Below are 20,518 nucleotides of genomic sequence, written 5' to 3'. Positions count from 1 at the left end.
AGAGTGTGACGTTGGGCGAGTTGGTGCGTAGCTTAATTAAACACTTGTGGCGCAACTGAGGCAAGCAAGGAAACAAGAGAAGACAGGTGCCCTATCCTGTCTTCTCTCGTTTCCTTGCTTGTCTCAGTTACGTCACAAATGGTTTATTAACCCGTGGTAATGACTGGCCGAGTCTGATGATGACGATACAGCGAGGTGCTCGATGTTAACCGCCTTTATGTATGAGACGTCCTTATTCTGTTTATGTGTGTGCCGTCCTTCGTCTGTATATTCCGTGCGCCTTTGCCTTTCTTAAGAACGTCATACTATAAACCAGGGGTCTCGAGCACACCTCAGATAGCGGGCTGCAGTCGCGAAATTTAATCTCCCGCAAGCCGGGAGAGCGAAGAAGGTTGGAGTGGGTGGGGGGGGGTTCAAGTTTGAACAAAATGCTAGATAACGTTGCCATTTGAATGAAGGCCTTTCCCATATCTCACATATGGCTCAGTTCTGAATGAAGGGAATTCAACGTCAGGATTCGAGAAACATATGATACTGACCTCAGCAGTGACTGAAATCTGGACGCCGATTCTGAAATATAGAGTTTTTGTTCGGCGGTTATGCTTCAAAACACGGTAACCACATTAGGTGCTTCGCGAAAAAAAAATTGAGACCAATCACGTCGTTGTAGCTCACGAACATACTTGTTAAGAAAAGAAAAGTGGGACGAAGACAGTCACGTGCAAGCCCGGCCGCTTGCGGAAGGTCCGCGGGCGGCGTTCTTGAGACCGCTGCTGTAAGCGAACACACATTCGCCAGTTTTTTCACTCTGAAATGACACAAAGAAATCGCGGATCCGCATGGAGCGTGAGAGTCATGCTCGATCATCGTGTGCAGGTACATCCGGCAGAACCTGAACTGCCTGCTCAACTACACTGCCCTGTGCCTGCCCCTGGAGCAGAAGGAAGAGAAGTCTCAGGTCATCGTGTCGGCGCGCAAATACGCGTACGCCACCTGCGAAGACCGGGACGCCGTCAAAGGCAAGTGACTTCAGCTGCCACGCGAACCTCATATCCATTCTAAAACAACCTCATATCCATATGATTCGTTTCGCAGAATTCCTTACACTAGCCTACTAATGGGACGCTTTATTTATTTATTTATTTATTTATTTATTTATTTGCTCAAGCAGGATGGGCTTCATGTACAATGCAAAAGTGTACTATATAAAACAATGCAACTGATGAACAGAGGAAACAAAAGATACGCAAAAAAATTACATGATAATCATTTTACAGATGTAGCCATTAAGCGGAAGGAACAAAACACGCATATGATATGTCAATGAATACTGTTGAAAAGTTGTCTATTTTCTTACTATCAATCGCCTGAAGTATTTACCGATAGGCGAGGCGAGACCAACTACAGATGCACCTCGTTGTAACGAACACTGATATAGCAGGTTATCGGTTATAGTGAAGTTAGTATACATTTTGATTGGCCACGCTTCATTTCGTTGACATTTCTACTTTCTATGACGAAACAAAAAACGCGTGAGCTGCTGCGATATCGGCTGCAACGAAGAAATATTTAGTTCTAGTTAATCTGCCGGGCAAACAATAAAGTTCTTCCATTCATCCATTGAGCTCAAAACTGGAGAGGTGAACTAAATATAAGCGAACTAAATATTGATAGCTAATTCACAACCACATTTTTTCTACTCGTTTGACGAAGTTGCGAAAATGTTGGTTATCTAGCGTAAAAAAATGCGTATTTGGCTGGTTGGGCCACCGTTATATAAACCGACTTTTTAAATACAGGTATGGATTGCGTCGTTTTTAGTGGGTTTTTCAACCTAGAATAATGCGTTTTTGTATCTGAGGTTTCTGCGAGCAAGATTGGCGATTTTGTAAAGCCGATTTTTTCTCTACCGTTACAAAAAATATCGGATATAACGAACTAACTTGTGCTCCCGATGCTAATTCGTTATAACGAGGTTCGGCTGTATGTGCATAGACAGTTGCTTTGAAGTGTTTTGGACAAGCTATAGCAGATGGTGCCGGGGACGTGGTTTTTGTCACTGGAGCTGCTTGGTATAAACGAATGCTTTTGTGTTGTAGAGCTGTGTGGTACGAGGGTAGATCAACTTTCTTAGTATGATCTGTTCAGAGTGACACGTGCGACATCTGAAGGAGCTGTTCGTCTTTGAGCACTTCATTAGCATAGAGAAGATATTCTGGAAGACCCAGTCTAAGGTACTTTCGGCGATCTGCAACGTTAGCTAAGCAAGTGTTTGTTTCAACGATGAAACACCGTTATAGCAATAATAGTCTGACATGTAAAGCGGTGAAGTACGGTACGCATAGCGTCTGAACTGTGATTTGTGCTCAGGGAAATGAAAACTGGTGTTGGTGAAAACGGGGACCAATCGTTCTACCCAATTCTCGGGCGTGGCAGCCCAGTACTAATGTCGTTCACATGACGTCGTGAATTATCACGGTATTTGTACCATTACTGCTGCCTTAATGCATGACAAGGGTCTAGTAGTAGCACGCTGTCTAGAGAGATGACATCCTTCAGACTTTACTCAGCGAATCTTTAGTAACTGTGAAAGTGTGTTCCAAAGACGAGTCCTTGGATCTGATGTCTTTTGGTAGAAACGTAGGCACCACCAGGTTAAACATATAATGCACTTTTAAACAGTCTGCACACTTTAGGGCTTCTGTTTATTGAACAAAATAATTATGTAGTTTACGTTGCTTTCCGCGCGCCCGGGTCACGAACGGAGCGCTATCCGCGGGACATTGTTAAGCTCTTCATGGTGTATTCAAGATAAGAAAATTAAGGCAGCTTCTCTCTAATGGTGCCGAGCCAGAAGGAAGTGCGGAGCTGGGCAGCCTTCTTTGTTTCTCTTCCGTTTTCTCTTTCTTTATTTTTCTTTTCTTTCTGTATTTTTTTCTCTTTATTTCTATTTATTTCCTCATCTCTTTCTATCTATTTCTTTCTTTTTCTTCCTCTTTCTATTTTTCTTCCTATTTTTCCCCTTTCGTTTTCTTTCTTTCTTCTCGCTTGCTTCCTTTCTTTCTTCTATTTTTATGCGTGGTTCTCCGGGCCCTTCGAATGCTCCGCACCTATCATAGGCGTGCGCAAGGGGGGGGGGGCCCTAGTCACCTATGAAGAGGGAGGCGCAAAGTCTGCCCCATACACTGACTTAGTAGGGAGGGCGGACACCGCGATGAACCTTCGCCCCCCCCCTACCCCCCTGAAGGGGAACCCTGCGCACGCCTATGCCTATCATCATCAAGGCGCTCGAAGAACACGAGGAAGAAGACTCCTCCTTGGCGCGAGGGCGCGCTCAATGTGCTACAGATGGCTGTGCTATTCGTGGTTTTGCCTGCGTTACGCCAAGCTACGACAGCATACGACAGCACACGACAGCCCAGCCCCCTAAAGTGCTCCGCACGTAGAAGTGGCGAGCACCGAAATTAAACGTAAGCAAGGTAGCGTATGATTACTGTTGTAGGTAAAAGTCTCCGCAAAGTCTATAACTGTTTTCACAGTATGCTCAAAGCATGGAAGCTGCTCAAAGCACGATCATTCACATGCAAGATGGTGGCCATGACGTATTTCCGATACCTGCATTCATTTCCTTAGCTGTGCTCAAGTGATTTAGAACTTTTTTGGTACACTGTAGCCGTGATTTCTTTGTGAACGAATACGGCGGCGGCTGCGTAATTTCAATTTTTATTTATACCTTAAATGCCTATCGTTTTTTAAATGCGAAGCATTTCTTAGCGAACTTCTGCGAGTTTGAGCGTATCTATCTATCTATCTATCTATCTATCTATCTATCTATCTATCTATCTATCTATCTATCTATCTATCTATCTATCTATCTATCTATCTATCTATCTATCTATCTATCTATCTATCTATCTATCTATCTATCTATCTATCTATCTATCTATCTATCTATCTATCTATCTATCTATCTATCTATCTATCTATCTATCTATCTATCTATCTATCTATCTATCTATCTATCTATCTATCTATCTATCTATCTATCTATCTATCTATCTATCTATCTATCTATCTATCTATCTATCTATCTATCTATCTATCTATCTATCTATCTATCTATCTATCTATCTATCTATCTATCTATCTATCTATCTATCTAACCGCCTACGACTTTGTGCCCTCCTGGGCGTTTCGTTAATCGAATGTATACCAAAATTGGTATGGAATAACATGACCGTATTACGAACATAAATGACAGGTCATAACATGAAAATCATGGCATGTATGTCATGAACAGCATGATTTACATTCCACGGCCTTGGGGCTCTTGCGGCCATTCCGTTAATTTCATATATACCAAAACTGGTATGACGTGACAAGAGTTCATGGCGAACATAATGACAGGTCCTAACGTGCAAATCATGACACGCATGTCATGTGCGGCATGATTTACATGACATGGTCTCGGGGCGCTCGCGGCCGTTTAAATGAATGGATATATACGAACACTAGTATGACGAGACATTTCGACATGACGAACATAACTGACACGTGGTAACATGAAAATCATGACACGCGTGTCATGCACGTCATGATTTACATGCCACGCTCATGACACAATCGCGGCCGTTTCGCTAGGTTGATACGCACCAGAATTGGTATTGCGCGATGTGACTGTATGAAGAACATGAATAACAGGTGGTAACATGAAAACCATGACATGCATGTCATGTATGTCATGATTTACATGCCACGCTCATGACGCACTCGCGGCGGTTTCGCTAGGTTGATATGCACCAAAATTAGTATTGCGCGATGTGACTGTATCAAGAACATGAATAACAGGTGGTAACATGAAAACCATGAGATGCATGTCTTGATTTACATGCCACGCTCATGGTGCATTCGCGGACGTTTCGCGGGCTTGATATACACCAAAATTGGTATTGCACGACGCGACTGTATGACGAACGTAAATTAGAAATGGTAACATGAATACCATGACATGCATGTCATGTATGTCATGACTTACATGCCACGCTCATGGTGCATTAGCGGCCGTTTCGCTGGCTTGATATACACCAAAATTGGTATTGCGCGACGCGACTGTATGACGAACGTAAATTAGAGGTGGTAACATGAAAACCATGACATCCATGTCATGATTTACATGTCACGCTCATGGTGCATTCGCGGACGTTTCACTAGCTTGATATACACCAAAATTGGCATTGCGTGACGCGAATGTATGCCGAACGTAAATGACAGGTGGTAACATGAAAACCATGACATGCATGTCATGTATGGCATGATTTACATGCCACGCTCATGGTGGACTCGCGGCCACTTCGCTCGTTTGATATACACCAAAATTGGTATTGTGCGATGTGACTGTATGACGAACATAAATGACAGGTCCTAACATGCGAATTATGTTATGCATGTCATGTACGGTATGATTTACATGACACTGTTATGGTGCGCTTCCGGCCGTTTAGATAACTGGATATAAAGCAAAATTGGTATTGCATGACAGGAGTGCGTGATAAACATAAATCACAGGTCATGCAGTGTATATACCAGAATATACGTTTCATTATGGTATATACAACATGCACGCATGCATGGCAAACATGCGATATATGGTGAACTAGATGCCATGTCATGAATGATTTCATTCGGCTCAAAAATAAACAAAGCGATGTATGCAGCTCTTTGCTGGCTGCTTCGCATTACATCGATTGCCACATTGCGTGGGATCTGCCGGATTTTTTTTTCTTGCCTTAACGATGATCTCCCAGAACTTCCCTTTCATAAGCGGCGTTCTAGGTAGCAGTGGCGAGGCCAGTTTTCTTCAGCAACAAAAGAATATAGTTGAAAACAAATATACCTCCCAAAAAGCGTAAACTGTTTTTCTAGTGCTGTTTTGGACATGCTTTGTAAATTGTACAAAATTGTTTTACAGCGCAAGGATGTTTCATAGTATTAATTTGCCCGAGTTTACAGTGCACGTGGGAGGAAGCGTGCCCTGAATTCTAATTTCTTTCTCTGTGCTGCCCAGCATATGCTTTTTCGGTATGAGCCTTCGTCATGGTTACGTAGATAGTTTACGGTGGTGTGACTTCCATTGTTTCTTTTTTTTTTTGCAATGGCGATGTTCAGTTTTTTAAGTACTGTTCGAAAGGACAGCAGTATCTTGAAGAAACGAATAATTAACCATCAGATTTGTAATATACCCTCAAACCTTGCTAATACTGCCGAAGAAGAGCACTTTGGTATTTTAGATGCGAAGCAGCTTTTGCTCGGGGCTGTGTCCATAGTTACATTGGCGACCGTCCCCTTTCTACCACGGAGCAAAGCCAGCTGAGCTCACCTAGAATAGCATCTGAGGGCACCTACCACATTGCATAGCCATCTTCCTCTTGTTCTTCGACCGCCTTGATGATGATACGTTCAGAGCACTTCAGGGACCCGGGCTGCCGTATGCTGTCCTAGCTTGGCGTAACGCAGACAAAACCACGTGTGCTGGCACGCGCTAGCGCGTTCGGGCCTGTGTAAGGGGATGGGTAAGACGCTGTGGCCTCTCCCACTTACACTCTCTCAGCAATCACGTGATGGCGTCGGGGAACGAGATTCTGCAGAAGCGCGATGAACCCGCATGGCGTGCTCCAACAAGAGTTCGGGACGAGTAACAGCAACAGCAACTACAGTGATTCAATAGTGTGCTCCACTTGCAAGGACGCGTTAACATCGGGCAAGGTGCCCGTGATGAACGGAACTTTAGGTCGACCCATGCGCTGCTTCGCATCCCCACATGGTTCCCTTTAGTGGGAGATGGCGTAATTTTTTTATGCACATCTGCGTCATTTTATTTTTCACAGCCGAAGTATGGACACATACGGATTGTCACTGCCTTTCCCAATGCAGAGCACTGGAAGGATGGCGCATGCTTTCAGAAGCCTGAAGTTCAGCGCTGCAACGGCGACTACGATGCTCAGATGAAGAAGTACCAGCTCAATAGCAAGTACCCATCTGAAGAGCAGTGCAGGTGAGCTTTATGTGAAATGCATATGTCCACGTGGATGACGAAGACAACATCCACGCTTTTAAAAGGAAGGACAAACTGTCGTTTTCTTATGATCACACCTTAAGTCAAACGTGATGCTTGCGTAACCACAGTATGAACTATCTTGATAGATTTGAAGTTCGATGGAAAATGTTTCGAGTAGCTTAAATAAAATGCTAAGAAAAAAAGAAGAACCTTAGTGATTCAGTGGTTAATGTCACATCGCTCACAGTTGTACTCAGCAGCTTTAAAAAAAATTGTATGTACTTAGGTAATTTGTAGATTTTTAAATGTTTTCATAAATAAGTGTTGCAAGAAAGCTTGTAGAATTTATCGAGTAAGAGATAGCGCAGTTATGTTCACGTCATTATGTTGACTAATGTCATTCATCATTGATCCCATAAGAATAAATAAGTGTGACACCGCATATTACGGTTTTCTATTTTAACCAATTCTCTGTGAGCCTGAGAGTACATGCCAGCTAAGAAAGAAACAGTAATTTTTATTATATATCTTTATGAGCTTTCAAGTTTAATGCCTGTCAATTGTAGTCGCAGTTGGCTTCAATATTAGTGATGAAATTGCTGACTTGACAGTCTGATTTATGCTTCTATGTCTGGCAGCTACTTTGTTAAAATTCAGGCTTTCTTTTAAGAAAACATATTTGACGGCGCGAGAAAAATTTCTGCGGGCTACCCTTTGTTTGTATGTTAATGCATCTCGCTGCTTGTGCTCAAATATATTGCCAGGAATTTTGCAAACAAATCACTGTTAAGTATAAAGGGCATGCTGGATAACGTAATTTATTTTTGCACTTGCTTCGCTGGTATTTACACCAATTTCCCATCATTTAAAAACATTCTCATTTGGTGACAGGATATTTCACATGACCACTTATACATCATAAAGGCAGCCGCAATTATGGAGTGGCAGCATATACAGCTTTCGCTGAGGCACGATCAGCTACAGTGTCAGACAAATGTCTAAAGCAATAATGGTGTAAAAAGGTCTAGAATCTACTGAAAAAAAAATCATTTTTTACGGCGGCGACATGGTGTGAGTGACTGAATCATTGTGTTGTTGAATGAAATACATTGATACAAGTGATTGAAAATAATAATAATTTTACATTAGTTCTTGTCAGCATTAGAGTACTGATATTGTGTCGTGGAATTACGAACAACACCGTGAGAAGTGGCATTTATGTAATAGCCACATCCTTCTATTTCATGTGCTGCATTTCGGTGTTGATATTTTTACCAGATCTTCTGGCTATGCTTTCACTGAATATTCAGTATGAAGCTGCAATATGACTTGCAAATTTTCTTCAGACAGACTTAGAATTCTTTTCTTTCAGCCGATGGACAGCACAAAAATAACTATATCGAGTGCAGATAAACTAAAGGATCTCTGGTATAGAACAATGTTATGCATATTGCTGCTCGTGTTTAAGCGTCAATCCGCATATTTTTACACCTACTGGTGTCTAGAAAATTTATGCAGTGCCTATCACACATAATCATAACTGTAGTTGGTATATCTATGTATGATTGCTAGCTTTCCTGAAGTTCATATTCATACTGAGCTGTGGGGCAAGTTCTGTCCTTCAGGGATACAACTTACCACACAACTCGCCAAAGCATGCACTTTTGATGTTTAATATTTTGTCCTATATTACCAATGTGTGTAGCCAAAAACATTTATGTATCTTGAGTTTCATAAGGTGGTATGATAAACGTATTTTTGCATGTTCAGGATGTGATGTAAAATATATTTCCTTTCTAGGATTCGTAAACTTATAATGCGTTATATTCATGTCTAAATGAAAATATTTTATTATGTAATGCTTCAGATTGAGAGGTCGAGCTTGTGTATCGTGCCAGGTGAACCGGGTGTTATCTTGGTACCCATGGCACTTTAGCCACTGCGAGCGATGCAGTCTTACACACGGTATTCTAGTCGTCATGGCGAAGTACAGTACCTGAAAATGAGATGAAACGTCCTGGTTGCTTGCAGGCGCTACATGAACTACCAAAGGTGCATGCGTCGAGCTGCTAGCCTGGTGTGCAACAAAGAGGGCAATGAGTTTGTGGGCCTGTTCCTGTATGATCGGGAACCGACACTGTCCTGGATGTGCAGCGACGATTACCGGCAGCCGCTGCGCATTGAAGCTGCTCCCACTCCAGGTGAGTACTGTTCAGAAAATGTTCCAGTGTGAGAGAGAAAAAAAATCGCACTGTCTCATGCATTCGCCTACGACGACTGGTGCTCCAGCCCCCTGAAAGCTTTGTGCTGCTGACACACGGTTTTGCACTGCTTCCCTGAGCCGCCCACCTTTGACCAAAGAAAGATGTCGTGTGAGGACGTCATTATACCGCTATAATAACGTCACAAATCTTGGCAATTTCTGACGTCATGATGACATCATGATGAGACGTCATCGCAGTGTCACGTGGATTTTGCGACTCCTTGCGAGATTTTATGGGTTTTGAGGTCTCGCAAAGTCACGCGCAAGTCTTGCGGGCAAGATTGCCAGCATAGCCACTTAAGGCTCTGGCCTTAAGTGGCTATGTTGAGAGCAGGGAAACAGTAACAGAGAAAAACATGGAATGTGTCCAGCCAGTGCCATGCGACACGCATAAGCCAGTCGTTTTCAAACTGCTAAAATGCGCCATCGCTGCTTTCTAAGCTGGTGACCGCGTTTCAGTGCTATTTGGAGGGTCAGTGGACGATTGTCCAGTTGCCAAAACTCATTGAAAATTGCTTGTCCTTGTCAAGTCAGTGCCGGTTGCACGATAGTTTCTCTATGTTCTCAAAGCAAAAGACCGTCAACCATCGTTATGTTCTCATTCAGTACCGTCAAACATCCTTAGTACTGAATAAGCTGTTATCGAAGCAACTCCCAGCCACAACTGACAAATAAGAGATGGCTTGTGTCGGTGCACTCAGGTTTTAGGTCAGAGTGGCAGCAAACTGTTTAGTTTTATTTCTTTTATTGATTCAACACTAGCAGCCTTATGACGTTCACGGCAGGAGTTTCAGAGTTAATATGAACAAGAATTTAGCACGTCATAAGTGCTTTCAAATGTGCTAGAATAAGCTATGATGCTGGAGAAGCAAAGCAAGAATTACGCACCTTTTATTTGCAGGCCCAAGTTGAGTCTCAAAATGTACATGACTCTAAAAATCTTTGATCTCTTTTTAACGTTTGCTGTCGGGCTAGTTGGTGCATAGCTGAACTTCAATTGATGGCGCAAATGTTAAGACAGGAGCGAAGAAGACACGTAAGATACGGACAAGCGGTGTCTTAACATTTGCGCCATCAAGTGAAGTTCAGCTTTGATCTCTTATGTTTTAGAAAGGTGCCGAGCCTTGCATTTGATTGTGCATTAGTACTGTTGTAATGGTTCTATTCTTGCTGCCCTCTAATGTGCAAGTCTATGACCAAACTGTTTTCACTGAGGTCCTCCACTTTTTGAGGTTGGGGGAGGGTTAGCAAAGCGTACATAAGCACTCTGCCAAGGCAGGCAATCTGCCGTTTTCATGATGCCACGGCGCATGCACCATTCCCCTAGCTGAAAGGTCACGAAACGCCTGTTTATCTCAGAGGCTTTCAGGCTGGGGATACCGATTGTCCCGGCCTCTACCAAAACACTACCTAAACGGCAGAGTGCAGCGCAGGAAAATGAAAAAGGCGGATTGCTACCTTGAAGAAGACAAGTTGACTTGTCGAAATGATGACTCCAGCGACATTCCCGGTTCAACAATTTTTAGATGCGAAGCATCTTAAGGCGGAGTTCTATCCGGCGGTGGTAGTTGTGTGCGGCGTCACCACCCTTACTGCGCATGCGCAAACCCTTTCCACACACATCCTCTCCAATCCCCCTCTCCCACTCCCCCTCTCGCGCGCCTCATTCTCTCCTGCGACGAATAGGCAGAAGCGACGCCTCCGGCGTCTTTTCATCACTTTACCCTGCATCTTCCCCCTGAACCTTTTTGTTGTTTTGTCACACAAGATATTTGGTTGTGATGAAGCCCAATCTGGATTAGATTTCTTGATCACAATGGGTCTTCTTCCTAAGCCACTGTAAAAAACCTATTGCAATCGATATTTATGATCTCGAGCAGGCTCAACTTCAATTGCAAGGACCCCATAAAGCACAGATAGTACTTCTATGTTCCTTTTCTCTGCAACATAGAAACATTCATGAACTTTCGACCTGTTCTGTTGGTTACATCATTTTCCATATTTCAAATGTAAGTACCTGAACTCCTGTTTTGTATTTCCTCACAAGACATATTTGATTGTGGTGGAGGCCAATCTGGACTAATTTCTTGGCCACAACGGGCTTCCTTTTTGAGCCCATTGTGGCCATTAGGACAGGAATGCATAAAGTAAGTGGCGTAGCAGTGGCTAATGCACCACCATACTGACCTTTTCCTTAGCAGCAATCAACCAGGCCACCTGCACAAGTCTTGTGAGCAGAGACCTGCAGCGGTGCACGGACAAACACCAGAAGGCCACAGCTGGCCTTAGCTATCGGAAGCAGTCGTCTACCCGCAAGTCAACGGGCCTACAGCTGTCTGATGAAGAGCACAAGACTAGGCTTTGCTGGTTAGTGGTCTTACTTGCATTGTTTTGCTTTATATCGCACATATTTGTGGATGTGCGGGGACATGCACTTCTAATTTAGTAAGTGTAGAGACACGCCAAATAAAAAACTCCTCTTTTAAAGGGACCGACAACCGACCCAGTTTTTTACGGCGCAATAGAAAGCTCACCCTTCGTAGTGTTTGTAGCTGCAGCAGTTAATCCCAAAAGCGCGTGGTTATTTTCTTAGCAATATTTTTCGATCTGAAAAGCCCCTGAACTGTACGTAGATGTCCTCCAGCAACGCTTTGAAGCGATAGCGATGCTGATAGCCCTCCTCGCATTATGCTCAAGGTGTTGTTTTCACGGGAGTGGGTGCAGTGTGGTTAACCACCTTCATATTGGCATTTTCGACCGTTTTAGAATATGAAAAGTAAGTAGAATAAGTCTTCCGAACGCTCGTCGTCACGTGAGATCTCTTTACCGCCTCGCGAGTTAGGCACTCGTGACCTCCGCGATTTGTTCCGGCAAGGCGTCGCCGGAATGAATGAATGAATGAATGAATGAATGAATGAATGAATGAATGAATGAATGAATGAATGAATGAATGAATGAAAACAGCTTTTATTAGGTCTAGCAGGGCGCACCCGGCTTAGTCCCACGTTGGGGCAGACAGGTTCAGCCTATCCGCCGCCCCGCGGGCCCGCCGGACGGCCGTGAGCTGAGCGTTGAGGTTGGAACTTGTGAGGTCGGAGGCAATCACGGAGGCCGCGAGACGTTTTTCGTGCTTTTCCATCGCGTCGGCAGGTGCCGCTTGGCCCTCAGCTAACAACGTTCATGCTGCCACTCATGAGCATGGGGTCATACGTCAAGCGAAGGCGGCGCCACTGTTCTGCTCAGTGCAGACGAATGCATATCTGCACGTTTTACGTTAGAAAAAATTGTAATAAAAATGGTGCTGCATTTCCACGCTAATATAGAGACAATTAATAGCGTACACAAGTAAAAGGTCACGTAATAGGTTCAAGTGCACATTCACTTTTTTGCCGCCAGAGGCGCCAAAAGTAATTTTCAGTGAAGAAATAAAAATATAAATCCGCATTTAATGAGAAAAAAACATGGTTCGTTTTAGACGCGACAATAGGCAATCCTTCTATTAGTGGGGTTATCTCAATTCGTGTTCTGAGCGGTTGTCTGTCTCTTTAACAGATCTCATAGCTCAGGGTTGCCAGGCCGAAAAGACAAAAAGTAGGCAGAAAGTTAGCAAAACTAGCCAAAAGGTAGTCAACTTTAGGCAAGGGCAGCAAAAGTTGCCAAAAGTAGCCACGTGTCTGTAAAAACGACTGCGACTTTTTATTTAAATGACTAAATGCAGAAGCCTTATGAAGAAATGTAAGTAAGTACAGCCTGAATCTTTCACAATCCAAATTTCTTCTATTCAAGCATGAATAGTTGACTTTAGCTAACATTTCGTGCAGGACAACGAAACTTTCTATGCTGCTGCAAAAACGACACACTGAATGCGTTTATCGTGACCTTTCTTAAAAGCGTTATAGAACCAACAGCTGCTAGAATAAAAATCAGTAAAGCATCAGTGTGCTGAAAATCACAGTTGCAGGGTTTTTTTTAGCATAAATTGCAGTCATTTTCGCAACCATTCTTTGCGTGACACCAGGGTGCGAGCAGTTTATATTCCCCTGTCGTAGCCCGCATTACACAAGCAGTTCGTCAGATATCATATCTCTAATGTAAATGAGTGCGGAGTGCCCTTGGTGTGGAGCGCTTTCAATTGTCCTGTTCACGTGCAATTACGGTTTAAAGGTGACTACAGCAATACAGGTTGTCTCCAAAATAAGGCTCCACGCTACAGCTTTCCCCGAATCAACGCCATTCATCCAGAAGTCTTTTGTTTTGTGTATGGAAGCGCCAAATTAAGTTTTGGAAGCTGGAAACACGTCTTTCCAGCCTTGTTTGACATAGCATGCTGGAACTGCAGCGGCTGCAACATTGTCAGATATTGACAACTTTGTTAAAATCGAGGGAACAAGAAAGTTGGCCTAAAAAATAGCCAAATTGGTGCAAAGTAGCCAAATCTGGCAACCCTGTCTTAGCTTATAATTCTGAGTGACAGAAAGGAATAATATTTACAGAATGCAGCGCTATAGGAATTCTGGTTGCAATAGTTAAAGTACGAGAAACGGCTTTGTTGGTTTCTTTCAACATACCAATGTTCAGCGCGTTATGACCATGCATAACGATTGAAGGCTAACTGCAACGAACAGGGGTGTGCAAATACTGAATTTTCGAACCGAATCGAATACGAATAGAAGAGCGATGACCCCGTATCGAATACGAATACAACTCGAGTACTATTTCAAAAGTAGAGCTGCGCGAATAGCAAAATTTTGGGTGCGAAGCGAATTCGAATATTGAAGTGTGAGTGCGAATCGAATCGAATATTTCTCGAATATTTCTAGAATATTTTTCGAATACTTCGAAGCGAAATTGCATAAAAAAGAGAGGATTCCTAAGCATATTCTTATGAGATAGGAACATGAAAGTGTTTTTTTTTTTTGGCTAGGTTGATGGAGCACTTGCGGAGTGGTGTTTCATAGTTGTCTAATCAAGAATGAGGAAATGTCGAGGCCGAATTCTATTTATGTACATGATTTGGTGCAACCAAATTGTTGCTGACGACACTTTACACGTGATAGGCAAATGTGCCATTTCCTCAGCCTCTCCTCCTCTTTCAACTTCTGTGGAAGCCCAACTGATGTGGCCGACAAGGGTGTGCTCTCTTCAAATCCGACGTTCCAAATCTGCCTCGTAGACGTCGATATATAAGAACAACTAAAATTTTGGATGCTAAAAAGCTTCGGCGTCCGATTTTTCGGACTTCCTGCCCAAATTTCAGGACCAAAAGAGCATCAATTGAGCCCCCACCTCTGCCACATCTTTCATCTTCATGTTGGAACCAGCGTTTTTTTAAATGCGAAGCATTTCTTAGCGAACTCCTGCGACTTTGAGCGTATCTATCTATCTATCTATCTATCTATCTATCTATCTATCTATCTATCTATCTATCTATCTATCTATCTATCTATCTATCTATCTATCTATCTATCTATCTATCTATCTATCTATCTATCTATCTATCTATCTATCTATCTATCTATCTATCTATCTATCTATCTATCTATCTATCTATCTATCTATCTATCTATCTATCTATCTATCTATCTATCTATCTATCTATCTATCTATCTATCTATCTATCTATCTATCTATCTATCTATCTATCTATCTATCTATCTTATCTATCTATCTATCTATCTATCTATCTATCTATCTATCTATCTATCTATCTATCTATCTATCTATCTATCTATCTATCTATCTATCTATCTATCTATCTATCTATCTATCTATCTATCTATCTATCTATCTATCTATCTATCTATCTATCTATCTATCTATCTATCTATCTATCTATCTATCTATCTATCTATCTATCTATCTATCTATCTATCTATCTATCTATCTATCTATCTATCTATCTATCTATCTATCTATCTATCTATCTATCTATCTATCTATCTATCTATCTATCTATCTATCTATCTATCTATCTATCTATCTATCTATCTATCTATCTATCTATCTATCTATCTATCTATCTATCTATCTATCTATCTATCTATCTATCTATCTATCTATCTATCTATCTATCTATCTATCTATCTATCTATCTATCTATCTATCTATCTATCTATCTATCTATCTATCTATCTATCTATCTATGGCCGTTTCGCTAGCTTTATATATACCAGCATTGGTACTGCACGACGTTACTGTGTAACGGACATAAATAACGCGAGTTAACGTGAAAATCATGACACGCATGTCATGTACAGCATGACTTATGTGCCACGCTCATGGTGGACTGGCGGCCGTTTCGCTAGCTTGATCTACCCCGAAATTGGTATCGCGTGACGTTACTGTGTAACTAACACAACTAACACGAGTTAACATGAAAATCATGACACGCATGTCATGTACAGAATGACTTACGTGCCGCGCTCATGGTGCGCTGGCGGCCGTTTCGCTAGCTTGATATATACCAAAATTGGTATCTTGCGACACGACTGTGTGACGAACATAAATAACACTAGCTAATATGAAAATCATGTCACGCATGTCATGTACAGCATGACTTACGTGCCACGCTCATGGTGCGCTGGCGGCTGTTTCGCTAGCTTGGTCTACCCCGAAATTGGTATTGCGCGATGTTACTGTGTAACTAACATAAATAACATGAGTCGCACGCATTTTCCTCAATGACAGACAAGACCATGTATGCAGCTCTTTGCTGGCTGCTTCGCATTACATCGATTCCCACAATGCGTGGGATCTGGCGGCTTTTTTTTAGTTAGTACATTTGCGACCGTACAGTGGTTGAAATACAGCTTTGTGATGAGGTGAAGCATATTCAAAATCTAGGGACCACTTCCAATCGGACATTCTCTCTTGGCAAAGTTCGACCGTAATGGAGCTTGAAAGGCAGCTTTGCCGCAATACCTGATTGTATTGAGGTGAAGCATATTAAAAATCTGAAGAGGTCACTTTCAATCGGACGTTGACTGTATTTGTTTTTGGGAAGTTCGAATAGTAAAATTCCAGTGCGAATCGAATCGAATAGCAAGCATTATTGGAAAAATATTCGAAATTTAAAATATTCGCTCACCCCTATTCAAAAGTTTTCGAATAGTAAGGCAACCATTTCCAATAGAGCCCTACAGTTCCACAATATTTTATTTGAAACAAATATCCACAACATTACCAAAGAAACATTACGAATACCCTTAATCATCAAAAAACGCCAGGCCTGCGCTGAAACCGCAGCACAGTCACAGCGAAAGCTGGAAGAGCGGCGTTTCTAGAGCCCGTTAAGCTCTCTTGGGGCTGCAATACAAGTACACTAGAAAGGTACCCACTACGCCATAAATCACAATTTTTGTGAAGTTGGGAAGCACCTACTAAGCCATTATTCGTCATTCTGCCACACGTATAGCTAAATATGTAAGGAAACTGATAAACCACTTATCTAAGCATGTGCCTTTGCACCAAAAGCAGCTAACCATCAGTGCTGAATACTGTACCTGCCAGAACAATTTACACAGACACAACACGTGCCTCTTTTGTTATTTATGAGCACGTGCGCAAAAATTACACTTGTGAAGCTGAGTGCAACCGTAGTCCATTCATTTACTACAAGATAAACAAAGAAACTGACCAATGCAATGCACAAAACTTAAAGCAAGAAAATTACTCCTGCCTCTTTCAACGTTTCGTTACTTTGGGGTTTTTCTTCGGAGTTGAATATTCGAAAATTATTCGAAAAAATATCTGATATTTCGAATATGCGCTATTCTGTTCGACAACCATGCTATTCGATTCGTTATTCGAAATTTTAGAATATTCGTACACCCCTAGTAACGCAATATACAAGGGTGGTACAAGAGGCCTCGTTTCACATTGCAAAGACAATGAACAGACTCTTGCCACATTTTATGTTGTCTCGAGCGCTGAACATCAACTTTGTTGAAATAATTGTGTGTACATTTCTTATTTCGCATCGCCCATTCACCCGGTGGGTGCTATAACGATCAACCAGCGGTACCTTTTAAGCAATGGTAGGTAACGTTTCTAAAAATGTTTCAGTGTTTGTACGCATGATAATATAGCGAATGCAGTAAATAATTTAAATCGCTTCATTTTTGGAATCGGCAATGATGTTGCATCATCAATGAAATAAGAACACTAGAACATTTGAGCTTTGCTCTTCTGCTCGCTTACGTGCCCTTTTTCCCGTCACTGCGCAGTGCCTTCGGAGAGTTTGCCCACTGCGTGCGCACGGCAGTCCAGGTCAAGTGCAGTACCGATCGCAATGCCCTCGTCGAGAGCATCGTGCAGCAGGCGCTAGATTTCGTCGGGCACCACTGCGACAACTACTACTACGGCTCAAGTCTCTGCTCGACCGCGACACCTCTGACGTCGACGCAGGCGCTGATGCTCCTCCTCGCGTTGGTATCGGCCTGCTTTGCTGTGCAACACTGATTTCATGCCTCGCACCTCAAGAAGATGGAGTTGGCGAGACAGCACCTGCCATGCTGGTGATTGGTGGGCTTGTCTCGAACACTGTTCAGTGGGGGTAACGAGGAGAAGCGAGACTCGTTTTTTTTCTTTTATTTTTTGCAGCAGTGCACACAAATTTAAACGAGGCATTTCAGCGGGAAGCCAAAAATGGTCAGCTTCCAGCTGATAATGCTTTAGACGCCGTTACTTCTGACATTGCTGGCTGGACCAATGTGTGGACCAGAGATCAGAGTCGTTAGCGCTGGAACTACAGCAGCTAAGAAGCCGCCGCATGGAGCTCTCTCACAAAGGTTGCCAGAGTGACCACTAAGGAATTTCCTCTTATCGAACGTGCTTCAATATCTTGTCCTATTACTGCTGTCATGACGAGATCTTTCATAGTTGTGTAAATTGGGACTGATCGTGCATTCAGTCGTGTTATTAAGACGTGTATAGACACCCACAGAATGTTCAGATTATTCAGAAGTGTTGTCGGTGTCTTAGCAAAGACAAGTTGACATTAAGAACTCATCGCCATCCTGAACGTTGAGCATGTTCGCCATCAGAGGATGCAAGACTTGGAAAAAGCCTGAAAATATGGTTCTAAAGCATAAGATATTGCTTACTTAGCATGATGAAGACATGTCCTCCATCCTTTCCGCTCACTTGTATTGGGTGCCCTCTGTTATGGGTGAGGAGGAAATTGCAGAGGCATGAAAAAGTGAATGCATGGTAACCTAAAAAAACTCTCAATATGATGGTTGAGATGTGCTTGTTACTGAGCTGCTCAACAAAGTGACTGGTCATGTTGTGGCCATCACCTCAAGCTAATCATGCTTCTTCCACATATGATGCACATGCACAATAATCTTTTGAAATGAAATATATGTGGAATACTACATAATTACACTTATAATACAGCATGACATACATTTCTAAAGGAATGCGAAGTTGTTAACTGTGAGATGACCAGAACACACTGAAACACATTTTTTGTAATGAAAAAGTACAGTGCGCAATTCAAATTGAGCATGCCAATATCCCAATATCACACTTTACACACCATTTTTTTAGTCATACATAAAAACAAATACTTGACACCTAGAAGCTTCTGGCACGTCAACAAGCTATAGGCACAAGTCGGAGCTACTGATATCTTGAAAAATGCCTTTTAATATTTCTCACATTTTATTACAATTCTTGTTTTTTACTATGTGTACATTGACCGAAGATGCATCCCAGGATTAGTTTGTTTTAGACTTGTGCCGAAGCACGTTACTTCTTTTTTAATCATCACACAATTTCCCCTTATACAAAATGCATGCAGCCAACAGCAGTATATGATGACTGATTTTCGAGCATTACAATGATTGGGCAGGTAAGCGGAAGTGAGCATTTGCAAAGACTAATGAAATATACGAGTCAAAACTCACTGAAGTCCCACATTAGAAAACAGCATGGACATCAAAACTTGAGCTTACATGTATCCTGACAGTTGTAGTAACATTGCTTCTTGAACAAGTGTTTGTTCGGCTTGCAGACTTATCAAGCTCGAATGACTGGGCACTTGTTACTAGTTTCAAAGTTGGTCACAAAACTACATTCAGCGATATGGTCTGCTTAACTCATGCTCTACTGTATGCTCCACTGTCGAAACACTTAAACATTATTGAAACCAACATAACCATAACTATTTAACTTTACCAGAAATGAGGCATTGATATTATAGTTTGGTCAGATGTTATTTGCTATAAAAATTTTGTAGGCCGGCCTAAATTCCATGTCTCAGCAATAACCAGCAGCAAAATACTAACCGCCTTTTCGTTTGGCGGTTGATATTTCATACGTGTCTTTCTCCCACCATTGTCGATGTATGAATGGAAGGTTATCTTGAAAAAGGAGCAAGCAACAGTGCAATGTCAGCCACTCACCGCTTAAATATTCTGTCTGCTTACTACGTTTGAGATGATGCACATTTGCCTTTGCAAGTAGGCCTGCTGTTCACACAGTCAAGGCCGACACATCTTAATTGAGGCATTGTGCAGCAAAAGCAAAGGTTAAAATGCTGCCTGAAGAATAAACTGGAAAGTTACTTTCAGGCAATAGCTTCAGGGCTGATGTGCTGATTTCACATGCCGTTAAATGGAATGCATTGTCGCCTGATGCTTGAAGTAGAACAAACTCAAGCCTGTTAATCACAACAGCAGATTCATCACTGCTCTAGGTACCACTGATTCACTACTTAACTCAAGAAGCAAGATTCAAGCTAGGTACGCTGCAAAAATATGCTCATTTCATGATTTACTGCAACATTTCTTGCCTGCATGTCACTGCAATAATCCCTTCAATTAATGCAAGAGTTAAGAATTCCTAAGTATTGGTGGGTCTAAGGAATTAACAAACAGGTGTCTCTCAGCTGGAAATGTTCATGTGCAGTTGCTTTCTTGCAGCAGCCGTCGTTTAATGGGCGCTTGCAAGTTTAGTAATTTTATTAAGTGCGAATGCACTTTATAAGCGACCCTGAATCCGCCGTCCCATAGCAACGGCGCGAGGAGCGGAGAGGAGCGTCTGTAGCAACGGCGCAGCAACGTCACGCCCCACGTGACTGCGCGCGCTCCGCCCTCCGCTCCGTGGCTGCGCGCGCCCCGCGCATTGCCTGTGGTGATGAAGGCCGGCGGCGAGACGCCGAACGAAAGCGTGCGAAGCGAGCCGAGCACCCCGAA

The 20,518-nt window shown here is 42.5% G+C and overlaps 1 protein-coding gene across 1 annotated transcript in view; it reads left to right on the top strand.

Moving 5' to 3' along the window:
- The window catches only part of LOC119406806 (uncharacterized), a 33,996-nt gene extending 13,691 nt beyond the window's left edge, over positions 1 to 20,305 (top strand). Inside the window, exons 3-7 of the mRNA XM_049420217.1 lie at positions 877 to 1,019; positions 6,931 to 7,051; positions 9,086 to 9,255; positions 11,516 to 11,684; positions 17,543 to 20,305. Of these exons, the coding sequence (XP_049276174.1) occupies positions 877 to 1,019; positions 6,931 to 7,051; positions 9,086 to 9,255; positions 11,516 to 11,684; positions 17,543 to 17,777 (838 nt within the window). The 3' untranslated portion in view covers positions 17,778 to 20,305. The remainder of the gene's footprint in view (positions 1 to 876; positions 1,020 to 6,930; positions 7,052 to 9,085; positions 9,256 to 11,515; positions 11,685 to 17,542) is intronic.
- The last annotated feature ends 213 nt before the right edge of the window (positions 20,306 to 20,518 follow it).

The sequence above is a fragment of the Rhipicephalus sanguineus genome, chromosome 10, assembly GCF_013339695.2.
Source record: "Rhipicephalus sanguineus isolate Rsan-2018 chromosome 10, BIME_Rsan_1.4, whole genome shotgun sequence".
NCBI lineage: Eukaryota > Metazoa > Arthropoda > Arachnida > Ixodida > Ixodidae > Rhipicephalus > Rhipicephalus sanguineus.
Note: the sequence above shows the minus strand (reverse complement) of the source record. Positions and strands in the feature narration are given on the sequence as shown.